The sequence below is a fragment of the Tyto alba genome, unplaced genomic scaffold (genome assembly GCF_018691265.1).
Source record: "Tyto alba isolate M040663 unplaced genomic scaffold, T.alba_DEE_v4.0 Super-Scaffold_22, whole genome shotgun sequence".
NCBI classification, from domain to species: Eukaryota; Metazoa; Chordata; class Aves; order Strigiformes; family Tytonidae; genus Tyto; species Tyto alba.
In genome coordinates, this window is record NW_024881296.1 from 11564494 (window position 1) to 11580412 (window position 15919).

Here is a 15919-nt window from a genome sequence, read left to right on the forward strand (position 1 = left end):
TCTTCCAGAATCCTTTTAAATATGTAAGACAGAGACAGCTTTACTAGCAAGACTACTGGAAAATATACAGAAGCAAATAAAATCATTTGCTTGGGAGTGCATCTATCGATCAAGCAAATTATGACAACTCTATCTCAAAGTCCCTAAAGAAAATGTTACATCTCATGGTCATTCCAAAGAACAGTAATTTCTTCTGTAATCTTATGTTGCATTTGGATTGGTGAGGGCCCATTTGCCTCAATATGCTTTAAAATGTCCCATGTTGCTGTATGTTTAAATTTGTTTCCTAGTTTCAACAAACATTACGACAGAAATGAGATATGAAATACCTGTACTTTCATTAACATCAAAAAGACATTTGAAGAAGATCAAAAAGTGCCAAATAGTCCTTTCAGAAAGTGGATTAAAACACTTCAGTGATAATACAGGTACAGTATTATCAGTTTTCTATGTACACCAAAATACTGCTTGCTGTGTAATGGTATCGATATGTTCACCTATAACTCCCAGCAAATCTTAGTGCAAACATATGTGAACTTTGTAAACCCCATGACAATTTACGCAGCAACAAGGTTATTTATAAATCACAGAACTGTTTAAGATTTTCAGTACACAAGAATGAATGCTTTCTGAGATCTGTCTTACCTTTTGCAGTAATGTGTCACTGTAGTCAAAGACATTGTTTCCTATATAAATCATCTAATTCAGAATCAAATGTAACTGTTCAACAGTTCTGTACAAACTTTAGTGGAGGAAGTCCATTCATTAGAGCAGCTTGCCAAAGAGATTCGGGGTTTCAGTAACATTAAATGTTAGACCGCTTGCATGGCTTTTAAAACAAAATAAATCTATTAAGGGAAAACTGCTGATATAATAATTCTTTTGCAAAGCACACAACCACAAAGGGCAAACCTGCCACAATCTGCTTTCCTACACTGGCATCTACACGTATCTTTATGATGTGAAAAGGATTTGTGTGACAATCAAAGCATCACAGTTAAAGAAAACTGGTTTAATAAAACAACTGCTGTTTGACCAAGCCTTTTTTTTTTTTTTTTTTTTTTTTTTTTAAATTATAAAACCAGTATTAGAATTTTTCCTTTATTCCTAAACATTCCATGTGAAAGGCTTTTGTATCAACACTGAGACGTCACTCACGCAGGGTGGCATCTTCCTTTTCCCCATCTGGGTTAAACCTATTGAAATGTATGCTGCAATCTGACTCGGATTCAGCATTCTCAAATTCAGCTGCAACAGGGACGGCGGTGGGTCGAAGAGCCCGAGCTTCAGGCTGGCAGTTTGGCTGCACTTGAGGGTGGGTACTTTGGGAAACAGGACTGGACTTCGGCTTCGGCTGAGCTGGTAAGATGGGGCTGGCGAATCCCAAGTTGCTCAGAGCATCCAGGGTACCATCAGGATCAATCATAGCATTAATTGCTAAGTAATCAAGGAAAGATCAAAGGGATAGGGAAGAAACCATAAAAATTTATGATTTTCTGTTACCATAAAAATTAGGAAAATCCTGTTCTCACACTGTTATTTTTATGATGAGAGACATGAGCTTTTATGTGTGCTGCCCAGTACAAAGGAGTGGTGTATCCAATCTATGTGTAGCTGATACATATACTTAAAAGTATTTACATATGTTAAAACATCACATGAAATGGAACTGCAGGAAAGAGAGATGACAAACCATCTAGTGTTAGCTTGTAGGGACTGAAAGATGGATTTTAGTCATGTTTCAGGGGATTTTTCTCTAATGTTACCGTTATACTATGCTTCATTCCACCCCACCCCCCAAATATCCATAGCTACTAATTCCATCATTGAAAGCAATTCATATAAAAAAAGCAGTCATTTATTCTTTTTAATGTATAACAATGGACTTACTGCTCCTTTCCCTCCACATAGGGAGGGCAAACTGAGGCACCTAGTACAATTTAATTTTACTGGATTTTTAACACATTTGTCACATTCAACAGAACCTCTCCCTTCTTTATTCCCAAAACTGTACTAACATCTATTCAAACACCACTGCATATACATGGAAATTATTTGGCCTCTTTCTCTGGGCCTTATTTTTTTGTTATGTTCTCTAGACACAATTTGTAATAAATTAACATTTTTGAATTATAGCTGAGCATGAAACAAACAACAAACACTAATTTGTCTCTAAAGGTGGCTAATGATTCCTACTGAAACATTATTTTTTAAAACATGTTTTGTTGTAGAATTAAATCTGAATACTAAAAATAACAAATATAGGAAATTTACAAAAAAATACAATGATAGCATATATGCATGGACCACTAATCCATTTGACCACTCCAAATTAAACAATTAACTAAGTATAAACAATACACAAATAAGACCGCAACTTCTTTTAAAAACACGCTTGGTTTTTAAGCTGATTTTGATAATTAGAATCTATGTCTGAATAGCAGACCTTATAAGCACAACATGTTTATTTCCATTTTATACATTGGTATTTGCACGTGAAAAGCCAAGTAACTTCTATTTTGTACTCTGTGGGCTCCACAATTACAAAGAGTGCATTCAGTCGTGTAAAGGGAAGATGTCAAGAGCTAATTCTAAACTCTCATTTCATTGTATCAGATACCGTGTGTTTTTTTGTTTTGTTTTTTCTTTCCCCTCCCGCCTTGTAATGTCCTATAGATTATGGTCCCAGTACATTCTTTATACTGAATTGTGCTACACAAGGGTATTACTGATTTGCAAAGACTATTTTATAAAGCCTAGCCTCAGGATTCGCTATCACCTACTCTTCAATATTTACCCACAAAATACTTCTGTTAAGAATGTTTCACAATTAATTCCTTTGGGATTCTCCGGACTATTTCATGTTTAGTAGAGCCTTTTCTCACCCATATAAAAAGACATCATCACTTTTCTGTTTTAAAATAATTCAGTGATGTTTCTTTACCAATTGTGCCAGCAATTATATATTAATGTATGTAACTGACACTGTGAATTATTTTAATAAAATGTGATAACTTTGTTTCATGATATACATATATCTAGTTACGTATTAAAAAAAATTAAAGCAAGCAACCACAAAAGAGAAAAATGAAACAAGATTTGTACCTTGCAGCTGTTCCTCAACTCGTTTCAGTTCCTGTAAGATTGATAATATTTCCTAGGGAAGAACCAAACAAACGTTTCATTAAGAAAAAAAGAGACTCAAACTACCTCTCAGTAGTAAACGACGCCCCTCCCCAGCCTTTGCAACATGCTGTTGGGGATGTTCCTCCTGGCATCACGAATGCCCTTGCTGGTGGTGGCCCGGCCACGTCCCCCGCGGGTGCTGGGCAGCAGAGCGCGGCCCGCTCGGACCCGCCAGCCCCTCCGCACCCGCTGAGCCCTGGGGTCAGCTAGGCCTCGCCCTGGCCCCCGCTCATCTGCTGGCGGTGCTTCCTTCTCAAGCACGGACTGACAGACACCACAGTTCTCCAAAAACGGGGGAAAGCAGCAGCGAACCTTTAAAGGAAAGTCATGGTATAAACCCAGTATTAGTGGAAGAGGGCGATTTATAACTCTGGTCAGATGCCAGTCAAATTAGTAAGTTAACTGCGTTGGGGTTTTGTCTGCAACCATGGGGCCCTGTGCAACACGCCCATGTCAGGGCCTCAGCCCTTGATGGCCTTACAGGTTTCTCTCCTCTGTGCCGCACTACTTGCTAACACAGACGTAGCCACAGCAACGCACTTTTAAACACAACAATCACTAAACGTACCACATCTTAAATTACAAATATGTAAATCCTACAACTGAAGTATCCTACACACTGAAGAATACTGTTGATCCAGCTGCTGAGGAGAGCTATCAGCAGTCTTCAAAGCTGAAAATTTTCAACAGTAGTGATTTCAGAAACCCATTTAACCCATTTCAGAAAACCATTCTATACTAAAAAAATGTAAATTTTGTGCATAGCTAAGAGATAGATTACCTTGGATTTTACAAACTCATTATCTTTTAGCAGATTCCACATCTGAGCTGGACATAAAAGTTCCAAGGATAAAACAAACATCAGTTGCAACTGCCCTCTGTTAACTTTTAAAACATTCTGTGGTAAAAATAAGCACTGTATTTGAATAATATATTGCTCTAAAAACTGAGCAGAAACTTGAAAAGTCAGTGCATAGACAAAAAAACCCCCTATACACTCTCAAAAAAGGCGAGATGATTTAATGTACTGAAGTTTTGTAAAATGCTGAATTTAGGAATAAATATACAAGTAATTTTTTTTTCTTTTTTAATGAACACCTTAAATCCCTGTATTAACGGAATTCAGAATATCAAACACTAAACTATGATCTTTTTCTGGAAATGGATAAGAGAAACTCATGTTTCTAAAATTAGAAACTCGCATGAGTAACTTGCTTAATTAAACTTAAAAACCCCCTCCAAAACTGTCACCGTGTATCAATTAAATTATAACACTGAATTACTAATGATTTCTCTTAAAAAATGTACCACTCTGCAGAAATTATAGGCCAACTTTTTAATACTTTCAGGAAAAATCAATCTGGATGAGTTTAATAACTCATGATGAGCTAACAGAGAAGTGCTAGCCAATTCAATGCCAGAGGAAACGTGTTAACATTTTGCTTCTGAGCAGTCCAGTAAGAAGGAATTTCCTCTCCCACCTCTCCCTCAGAAAAAACCCTGCCTCTGTAAGTTGACATGCCTAACATCACCACATACTACATGGGATAACGTAGCTAGACTCTCCGCCTACTCTCATATGATGAGATGTTTTTCACACCCTGTGCTCTGTGCTTAGCAGCAGAGGAGAAGTGTGCTAAGAAACATGTGTGCTCCATTCCCGGCACACTGTCACGCAGTCCAGGCATGAAATGGCCATAAACAGGCAGGGGCAGAAGACTACATGAATCAACTAGAGTTGTAGTCTCCGGTTACCAGTTCCACACAAAATCAACATGATTATTTTTCACTGAAAAGTGCTTTTATTGCAGTGTGTCTACAGATTATTTTCATTCACATATAGCAAAATACAACTATTTATCTAAATATGATTAGTCAGTATTAATAGTATTAAGTATTATATGTAAAGTATTAATAGTCAGTAGGTAAAATAGTCTTTACATTGTAAAACAAGTTAATTCAAAAGCAATCCAACATTCAAACTAATGGTTGTTACCTTTTGTTTGACAGAAGTAATGATGGTCTCTATATAGTCTGAACCTCTTTTATTGCATTATTTACCTGAGAATTTTCCCTGAACAACCTATCTTTTCTCTATAAGACAGTAAGTCTTAGTAATTATTAAAGATTAGGTTTATTTCTGAAATATACTGAGTGTCCTTTAAACCTTTTAAACCTCTGAAGAACTGTGCCTTTACGTCACTGACAATAACACATTCTTCTGCTCATTATTTAGAAATTATGTAAGAGGCTCAATCAATCCCAGAAAATATAACTATTCATACCATGCTTGATGTTTTCACAATAGGAATTTCTCTTTCAGCTCGCAACTTGTTTTCAATTTCTTCCCAATTTCTATCTTTGTCCTTAAATAATATTCTAGAAGAAAGAAATTCGAGAACAGTATGTTTAAAACAGACAAAAATAAACAAACTAAAACTGAACGATAACATGATACAAGAAAGCAACACAGGGAGTAAAAGTAAAAGCATAAATATTGAAAACTGACAGAATCCAACCATACAGTTTAAATTTTCAGGGAAGCATGTATCAATTCAGTAATATCATTAACATTAAAATGGCAGTTCTGTAGCCAAGTACTTGCTTATGGTGTTGAAAGACACAGCTGATTCTTTCTCCCAGCACTGCTATATTTTTTTTAAAAATCCAACTATTTTACAGTAGTCAGAGAATTCCCTGTTAACACTGCATTTTACAACAATTGCAAGACATAGAAAGAATAACAATGGTAAATAATTGCAACTCTTACATTAGTATTTTATATGAATTTAATAAAAAACCAAAACTCATCAGGAAAAAGAAAAATGCACTTCCTAGAAGTTTTAATTGAAAAGTCTCAACACACAAATTGTATATACATGATTTAGTAACATAATTTGTAGTACGTATTTAAAGAAGTCACTTCCATTATTTGTAAACCCCAAAGCATACTATGAGATTCCCCTCTTATGTTTTGCCTCTCTGCTGTAATAAATAGTTTCTGTTTTCATTGTCATATCATAAACATCATTACTGTCTACATTTTCACAACTGGGAAAAAAAAAAGCACAGGTATTTAAAGTCTGGATATTATTTTTTTCTGAAGTGACACCATGATGACATAGAGGAGTCCAAATCTACTTCTTCTCTAATAGGTATTTCACAGTTAAAAGTACAAAAATAGTGGCAGTAAAGCTACTAAGCATGCAAACCAACCTATTTTAAATGATGACTGAAATGTAGTAAATTTTAAAGAAGTTATTAGTGTAGGTAGGTCTCTAAGGAAATAATTTTTAGGGTGAAAACTCATGATACCTTGAATCTCATAAAGACTAAGAACTGGAAAGAAAGCAGAGAGACTTAGTTCTGCATTTCTGTTCATCTTTCTTCAGTTATTTATACCCTATGGAAAATCCCACTCTCTTATTACCCTGTCAAGAATGTCTAGTTTTTCAAAATGTGTAACCTCTCTTCTCTTATCAGTACATAGATGTCTGCAGACAGCCCATCCAGAAGCTGCTTCAACTTTTCTTCTGTCTGAGGTCTTCACTCGCTGACGCTTCAGAACACGTTTTTCTCAGATGTCTCACTGAGAGGAAGTGCTACTCTCATGACACAATGTCATGGGATTGAGGCAAATGATCACTTCTGCAAGTGACTTTAGTGTATTAAGGTACATACTTCTTGAGGAAGGAAAAAAAAATTAAAAGTAATCAAAACTACAGTGAAGAAAACATGAAATACTTTATTGCCTCAAGTAGTGTCATCATCTTGTAATGCAGTTAATCATCAGGGGTCTGACAAGATTGGTTTTATATTCTGGAAGGGAGCGCAAAAGCTTCCGAAGCCATATAACTGCAAACCTGGATACTAGAAAGTCCAATTACAATGTAAAATTTAGGACTTGCCTGACACTGATGAGTTAAAATAAATAAATAAAAAAGCAGAGCCAATTTATACGATCATACACTAAAAACCAGGCAACTCCTGGAAATATCTGGATTCACTATACAGAAAATCTTATATAGCTATATTTTCTGCACTTTAACAGCATTTGTATCACACTGGAAAAATCAGCAAGAACATAGAAAATGAGGCTTTATTTAGCATTAAGCAGCACTAGTAGGAAAAATATAGAAGTTATTGTGACACTTCTCATTTACTTTCTTGCTCATGTTATATTAAAATTCTTGTGCTTTTATGTATATGATTAATGCCTTTGCTTGTGTATGTGGTATTTTCAGTCTTACTCTCAGAGATAATATTCTTACTTCTCTTTTACAATCTGAAAGCTTTCTATTTCATAAGTCGTTTTACTAAAAAAATAGAGGAAAAATAGAAAGCAGTAATTTAAAAAATGTTATTATTTCCACTATAAAGTGGACTGGTCAACTGGGTTTTGCTATAATTTTAGGAAGTCTATTTCCTTTTTTACAACTTTTTTTCAATTTGTCATTTAGTACATTTTAACCTCCTGGGGGGGGTCTTCAACTGTGCCTCCTTTACTCTTCCTCCTTCTAACCATACTCTTTACGTTAAAAAAATGTATTTATAAATGCCTGCTGCCTTCTGCTCTTGCCTTTCCCTACTTTCTGGGGCAAATCTGCCTGAAATTTCTTATTTGGTTGTGCTCAGTCCCCATTTTAGTTTCACTGCACTTTGCAGGATGCACAGCCATCTGCAGAGACCGACAAGTAGTAACTTGCACTGAGACAAATGCTTTGCTTGGATTTTGCTTGACTGAAGAGGTACTCGCCTGCTACAAAGCAAGCCAATAACACTGCATTCACATTGCAGAGCACGGATAAAACGATGTAGGTGGTCTCACTGCAAAATGTACTTACCTCTTCCCTCCATAATCTCTGAGAGCTCCTGCAAACTCATTATAATGTAGAAATGATGGAAAAGCAAGCAAACTACGTAACTGCTTCCTAAGAAGCCACCACAATAATTTGTTAGCAAAGGACTGGTTATAGGATACATGGCAAAAATGCTGAAGAATTTTCAAATATAATACAGTTCTGTGTATACCAGCAGATAAGAACCTGATTATACAAAGTAATGAATAAAACCAAATTTTAAAATACTAACTTAACAATACCCAACCTATTAGTTTATCCCGAAGAAAATACACAGAAGATCTGGTGAAAGGAAAGAACCAGGTACCTGAATATGGTTCAATCAACATCAGGCTAGGACTTGGGGAAAAATCCCAGTTTGTCCAGCACTGGGACAATCTACCCAAGGAATACAGAGTCAAAAGCTTTTCTCAATCCTATTTCTTAATATAAGGTAGGAATGATGACAGAACTCAGTGGAAGTCAGAAAATTATCTATAAATTAGAAAACAGAAATGGCAGTGGGGAAGAAACTAGCCAAGCAAAAATATCTACATTTTTATTTTTGTCCTCATACTGATTTATTCTCATGATTGATTTTAGCTTATCTTAATTTCTGATAAATCTCCTTGTCAAGAATTACTGAAAATATTTATGTTCTTAGTACTTTAGCCAAAGTGAAACTAGTATTTTTGTAAAACTAGCTATTGCAACTAAAATATTACAGAAAGAAGAACGTTCACATTCACAGGGAGTATGCCTTTCTCCGTGTGGATCCAAGTAGGAAGCAATTTTTTAGTATGCCTTATGCTCTCTAAAAAACAGCTCTAAAACTATTGCTGCTTTTCTGATTCAAAATACTAATGACATTATGAATAACATCACATTGCTCAAATCCATTCTGAGTAGCAGACGTTATCTTTATATCATCATACATGATCACATCATTATTACATTCATTACAATGTAGCTGACTTACCTTTCAAGCTCAGAAAATAAATCAGAAGTGTAAGACTTGATTTTATAGTTACCTGCTTTTCTCAGAATGAATTCACATACATAAATTTGTTTTAACTCACTGTACTGAACTCAGTTTATGTTAAATGAACTACAGCTCTGCTAGCAACATATTTACAGATCAGAAACTGCCAACCATCAAGACAAATCAGTACAATGAAAAAAGTAGAGTATCTACTATCTACTGCTTCTGAGGCATTTTAAGATACATATCATCCTAGACGCCTACCACAAATAAGTCAGTCAATAAGCAAGATTCTTGTTCCAATGTTGCAGCTTTAAAAGGAAAAAAAAAAATATATTGGTAAGCAGAGTTCCTTATGGACGCCACTGTTTTTCCCCCAGAGAAATATACTCAAAACAAAACTTAATGTAGTATTTAATTTCTATTTCCAAATTTTAAATGCCTTAAAGAATGACTTTCAAAGAATGGTCACGCTTAAGTACCTCTTTGCATGTATTTATTTGCTCATTTTTTGAGATCAGCTATTAAACTAAATGACAGCATGCACTCAGAGGTTGATTAATCTTGAACAAGTTGTGAGCTTTTGCATAATTTGTAATAAATTCTGCATAATGAAGTTGAACTCTGTTAATCTGGCACAGCTTTTGAGAGGAACTGTATTGTACACCTGCATTTCACAAACTCATTTGTATCTGAAATTTACGTAGCAAGAGACATGTATGTCTTTTGTTTAAGGGTATTTAAATAAATAGTATGATACACAGAAGAATGTATTGGGGGAAATCAAAAAGGGCAAAACAAAGCAAACAAAGTATTTCTAATATTACAATCCTGCAGCCCCAAAATGGTGAGCTGGAACAAGAGAAGTGAGATGAAGGTCAGTTCAGGACCATGATCTAAGATAGCGGAAGTGAACTACTCGCAAATGTTACCTGTAACCAGCAGTAAAAACAACAAACAAAAAACCTTAAAACAGAAATAATAAGAATGGCCTGCAGGCTTTTAAAGACTTGATTCTTCACATGGTGATACTCTTCCTAGTAGAAGTAGCAGGACCAGAAATGGCAGATAGCCTAAGGTTTTTACCAATTTACATAGGTTTTTTTTGCTTCTTTATTTCTATGGTCAGCTTTTTTGGTACTCCCATAAAAATACAATCTTCAGATAGGTTAGTATTTTGCTGCTGTTACTAGTTACACATCACGCTATGCTGAAATAAATTGGTCATTTGGTGATTAATCTGTCACCCACCTAAGATTTCAGTATCTGACACTTCCTAGACAAACATCAATTACAGACCTAATATTTTCTCACATCCAGAAAGTTATACATGAAGTTCAGCCAAATTACTTATTTTTATATGTTCTACTTTTACATGATTAACTGCACAAGGACATGAACAGGACATGTGAATTATACAACTCTTAATTTTGTATTTAGATTTTTCATTTATATTTGTCAACCGAAGGGGTCACCGAATGGTTGTATACTCACTCAATCAAGTTAAAAGGAACTGCTGGTAGAACAACATGTTATTTTTGACACATCTATAAAAAAAAAAAATAACAGATAGCTACATTTTTTATTTTAGATTTGGAACTCAACAGTGACCACATCGCCTCCAGAGCAAGTTCTTCTTCAGAAGATTTACTCTAACTGCTCTCCTCTTTCCCATTTGTTTTTTTTTCCTAAACCAGAGGATCCCTACAACAACTGGGCAAAAGTACAGGTCGTGTAGATTTTGCACAGCATTTGCATGTGTTGGAACAGCTCCTCTGCTGGAAGTATGATGGATACTGTTCTGTCCATGTAAACTTTGCTGATATTTGCCTCCATATAATGTGAAAGACACACAAGCCATAATACAAAAATTATTCATCCCAAATCTTTCTGAATGTTAAAAAAGCCATAGGTAACGCTGCCTTTTTAAAACACAAGCTGCTACTAAATACATTTGCTCTATCTGTGTTACACATATCTCTTCTATTAGTAGGGATGCTAATGAGAGCAGACATTTTCAGTAACAACAGTGATTTTTAAAAACCCACCTGATTTTGCCAGCTGTTTTGTCTATGGATTGTCTTATCTTGCGAGAAAATTGGAAGACTGAGGACAACAGTAAACTGTCCCCCATAACCTGCAACAGGTTTTTCATAAAAAATGATATTATTAGTTTAATGGGAATTAAATACAAACAATTCCATGTATTTTGAAATATTTTTTTAACTTTAAAAAATCATGTTTGTGTTCTGATTAGTATAATATACAATTGTATTTGAACATTTTACAAATTAAATATTAAACAAATCATTTTTCCAGTATTAATGCCACCTGATACATGTAGGAAAGAAAGGACAGTGTCTAGAATATTAAGTGGAGAGGCAACTGTAAAAGCTTAAAATAGTCACATTACTACAGAGAATCCTGTTGTGTACTTACTTCATCTCTGCTCCAGGTCCTTTTCCGAGTAATTGTTGGGGGATCAAGGGCCTCTGTTAGCTGAGGTCGAGCACCATTAGGCTGACTATTCCCCTCTGGTGGTTTGGAATGCACTACAGGGGGGATTTTTCTAAAATTGAGACTTTCATCAAATACTCGGTCAACCAACTGGGGGGTAAAAGAAAAATGCAGTTTATGAAACCTACTGGATACATGTAAAAATCAGATTGATATTTTTTTCCTTCTGAAACAGTTTATACAAAGCCTATCAAAAATCATTGTGTTGTCTTGTATAGTATAAAATGATGCACCTTTTATGTAACAATACCTTGTAAAAATGAACGTGTTGGTTTTTTTCTTTGAATACCAGACATACATGCCAAAATTAGACTATCCCACAGAAATTTTGCTTCTGGGCAGGTAACCTAATAGTTACCTATAAAGTGGTACTGAATAATTCATTACTTTGATTAATGGAATATATCTGTGGAATTAGGTACAGTACTATCAAATTTATTTTTTTTCCAGATTAGTCGTAGTGTTACAGGAACACCTATACCTACTTAAAGGAGATACTGCCACCTGCAGTATGTACACACTGTACAATATCTTTTAAAGAAAATAATTATTTAGTAATATAAAAAATCAGAGTGATCTAACTGGATCTGAGAAAACGAGCACTTTACTTCCTTAAAGTTTAGCCGTAAGTCCATGAGAATTAAAACCAAAATCTATGTGAGTGCAGTTATAATTTTTGAGTACCCAACTCACAGATTTCTTATCGCTGTTTATATCTTTTTTTCCACAGAAAAAGACAGTATCATACTAAACACATTAAACTAATGTATTAGCCAAACTTTGTGCACACAAAAAAATGAATAAACACACTTTGAAAGGACTACTATGAAGGAAAAAATGCAGTAAACATTTACAATATATTAGGGTGAATTGTAATATGGTAGAAAGTGATGATTTAAATTCAGATTAACATGTTTACCAGCATTAGACCTGTGATGGTTACTAGAACAAGTTAGTCAATATATTCATAGAACAGCACACCAGAGAAAGTCAAAGAAAATAAGAATTATTAGAGGCACAGGCAAACTTATTTCAAGGAAGTTTTTGACAATGTTATTAAGAAAGAAAATCTAAAGTTATTGTTAACTGATGGTACCTAAGTATTTCAGTGTTAAGAAGATGCAGCTTATATGCCACCTGTAAAAAGGGATTTTTTTTTTTGTTTTTAATAGCTATCCAAAGTATATATTTATATATATTTGTGCATACACAGTAGTATCTTTAAATGCACTTAGATACTATCCAACTGTATCTAAGGCTACAGACAAGCAAAAAACAAGTAACTATCTTGTCCTATGTTTCGTGGAAAAAAAGAGACAGACAGATAGAACGCATCATTGTGACAAACTGTGTTCAAAGAATAATTTCTGGGCTGTTTGTTGAAACGTAAAGGAACTTTAAAGCAAAAAACAATGTAAAGACCATGCATACGGGTTGAGTGGAAATAACTAAAAAAGGCTATGCAAAATGCTAAAAGCAAAAGAAATAAAGAAAAGGAAGAACCTTATGCATTTCTCCATGAAGATCTCCTACCTCTTCTCTAGTGTCTATGGCAGAGCCAGGGGTGGTGGCAGCAGTGCTTACTGTGGTACTGGGGGCAGTGCCTGATGAAGTCACTGAATCTATCTCTCCTGCTACATCGTTGATCTCCCGTGCGATGAGAGCCAGATCTTGACTGATCCTAGTAATAAAGAGAGTGTTACATTCGCCCCTGCAAATACTTCTGGACCAGTACAGCCCAACCTGCAGCCTTTGAGCTTTTAACTTCTAGTTCCTGATAACTGTGCTATAAAAAATGTGTATGCACTTCTAAGCTGAAGCTTCATTTGTAGAACCATAAAAGCTTCGGTTAAATTTGCTTTTAATAACATGCCTTTCTAGAGGAAGAAGATAGAAGTCAGTCTCAAAAGCCAGAGCACCACCCTTGTTTTCTAAGATTCCCAGGCAGAGATGTGGGCAACATCCAGTAAATCCAACACACTAGATACACTGGAAATATGCTGAAAATACTGCACATATGACCTGGGTACATGCAGTAAATCGGAAATGTCCAGAACATATTTAATTTATACCTCACTTTATCTACTTGCAAAGTACTTTGTCAGGACCTCTGATTATCTAGCAGCCCTGCAGCTTGCTCACATGAAGCTGCCTACGTGTCTGAACTTCCAGACCAGGACGCTAAATCCTCAAATGTAATCGAGACAAGCATTCTAGCTGGAAAAACCGAACATGCCTGTAAAACCCTGATTATAATAGCACCATAGAAATACACCTGAATTCTCAGCTCAATATTCCTTTTCCTTTCTTCTGATTTGCCACATCAAAAAATAGCTCTGCTCTGTATTCTGCTCAGCACAGGGAAGAAGCTTGTCTAGTTCTGCTTGTGCTACTCCTCCCCCAGGTCACCTCAACAGGAGGGGAAAAAAAAAAAAAAAATCAAACCCAAAGCAAAAGCTAAAAGCCCCCTACTAATTTGGACACCCTGAATCTCCAGCTTGGATCAAGCAGTTCAGAAGACCTAGAGTTCAGAGCAGCCCACCAAGTGTTCCCCATTCATACTTCTGTCTGAGAAGACTGAGGACATAGAAGTAAACAGTGCTAATTCTGCACCAAGGACTCTGTGAGCTGCAGCACCCACTGCTTAAATGGAAGGAGTTGCACAGCCATGTGACAGCGATGGATTCCATGCTGGCCAGTGCTTGTTAAGGGTGAGCTTCTTTACGCTCTTTATTTGCACTTTGTCTTCAAGTCAAAAAGAATGGACAACACTGACCTAGAGATAGTTTAGGACTGAGCAAGCAAAATATAAACTAGAAAGGCAAAAACAATCAGAGAAATTTCCATTCAAATTCCAGCATTGGATTTTGTGGCTAACTATCAGCAATCTGCAATAAAGTGCAACCTTGTGCAGCATAGATACACATACAATTGGGATAAGGCTGTACAAGAATATGTGGCAATTACCCATGATCACTCAAGATAGTACTTCTGAATTCAGACTATCAGACTGGGAACACTAAAGCAGCAACCAAGTCAACTGCTCATTTTAATAAAGTAAAATATGGTAAGAGCCTATTACTACATTAATTAATTTAACCTAATTACTACATAATTTGTGTCAATTTTAATTTATATTTCATGTTCTTATACATATGTATCACTAAAACCCTAAGTTCTGAGCTAATATTCTAAGTACTAGAGATACTAGAGCACCTACTTCCTTCATTTCACACAATCATACCTTGTTAGACAATCATCATAGTCAAACACTAGTCAAGTGAACAAAATCTGGAATTAGTTTCAATGTGACAGTAAGCTATAGTCAGTACTCAATAATGTTTCTGTATAGAAACAATACAGACAGAGCACTAAACAAAAAGCACTATGAAGAAGAAAATTATCAACCAGCTGAGAGCTGGGTCTGAAATTTTCAAGTCATTCTACGTTAACTTTTAGAAACAGAAAGTATTGCTTAAGTATAACTAGTATGTTTTGTATAATCAAGAACAAGAGACTTAGGCTTTATGTACACCCTATTTACTCTGCTGCAGCTGCAGGTTGCCTTGCAGATTTCTACCGCTTCCTGCATCAGACCTGGCAAACATACAAGGCAAATCAATTCAGGGAGGCAAAGCTAAAATAAACCTCAAACTCCCTAACCCCCCCAACCCACTCCAGGAAATGTTGCTATTGGATTCACTCAGTGAGCAGACTCCCCCAGCTACACAGTTACATAAGGGACAGAGAATTTCCAACACAAGGGAAAAGGTGAGAACATGGGGCTTGGTATGGGGAGAGCATGACCATCTTTTTTAACAGCCTGGAACTCTAGTTCTTATTTATCTGTACTGAAAAAATACCCATAGTATTAGGAAAACACATAATGAAATCGGAATACTTCTAAGATATCTGTAATAGTTCTGAATTGCTGGATTACCAAAACCATTTTTATGCTTAGTGTACCATGTTATACTTCTGACACTGAGTCAGTTTATTTTGTAATGATACTTTAAAATTCTTAAATAAAATATATGTGAAGTTCATTCTTAAGGTGCATATTCCCTCCAGGCCAATGTGGTTTTATATCACATTTAGTTATTTCATTAAGGGCTTTTTTTTCCCATTTTCCATTTTATTAACATCTGTAAATTGTAGTCTGTGAAAAGCACAAACTGGGACAATCCTGGAAGACCAGTTAAAATACAATATGATGGTAACATGGATACAATGAAATGTTTGTCACAGTCTCTGCACTACTTTCCGCTGCATATTTATTTTATGAGATACTTATCTTTACACCTGCTTAATCTAATCAGTTCTTCAACAAAAGAAATCAACGAATTTTCATGAAAATATGTATCTATTCCTTTTTTAAGAAGTCTAAACAGAGTTG

The 15919-nt window shown here is 35.5% G+C and overlaps 1 protein-coding gene across 4 annotated transcripts in view; it reads right to left on the reverse strand.

The window, feature by feature from the left end:
• Window positions 1–1071: 1071 nt before the first annotated feature.
• The window catches only part of CEP170 (centrosomal protein 170), a 117164-nt gene continuing 102316 nt past the window's right edge, over window positions 1072–15919 (reverse strand). For 2 of the 4 annotated variants that reach the window (XM_042795598.1, XM_042795601.1), the window contains 6 exons: window positions 13027–13204; window positions 11446–11613; window positions 11055–11143; window positions 5472–5565; window positions 3106–3157; window positions 1072–1437 (listed from right to left, as the gene is read on the reverse strand). In XM_042795598.1, coding sequence (XP_042651532.1) covers window positions 1151–1437; window positions 3106–3157; window positions 5472–5565; window positions 11055–11143; window positions 11446–11613; window positions 13027–13204 — 868 coding nt within the window. In that variant the 3' untranslated portion in view covers window positions 1072–1150. The remainder of the gene's footprint in view (window positions 1438–3105; window positions 3158–5471; window positions 5566–11054; window positions 11144–11445; window positions 11614–13026; window positions 13205–15919) is intronic. The other 2 variants (XM_042795600.1, XM_042795599.1) reach the window with 2 other exon arrangements.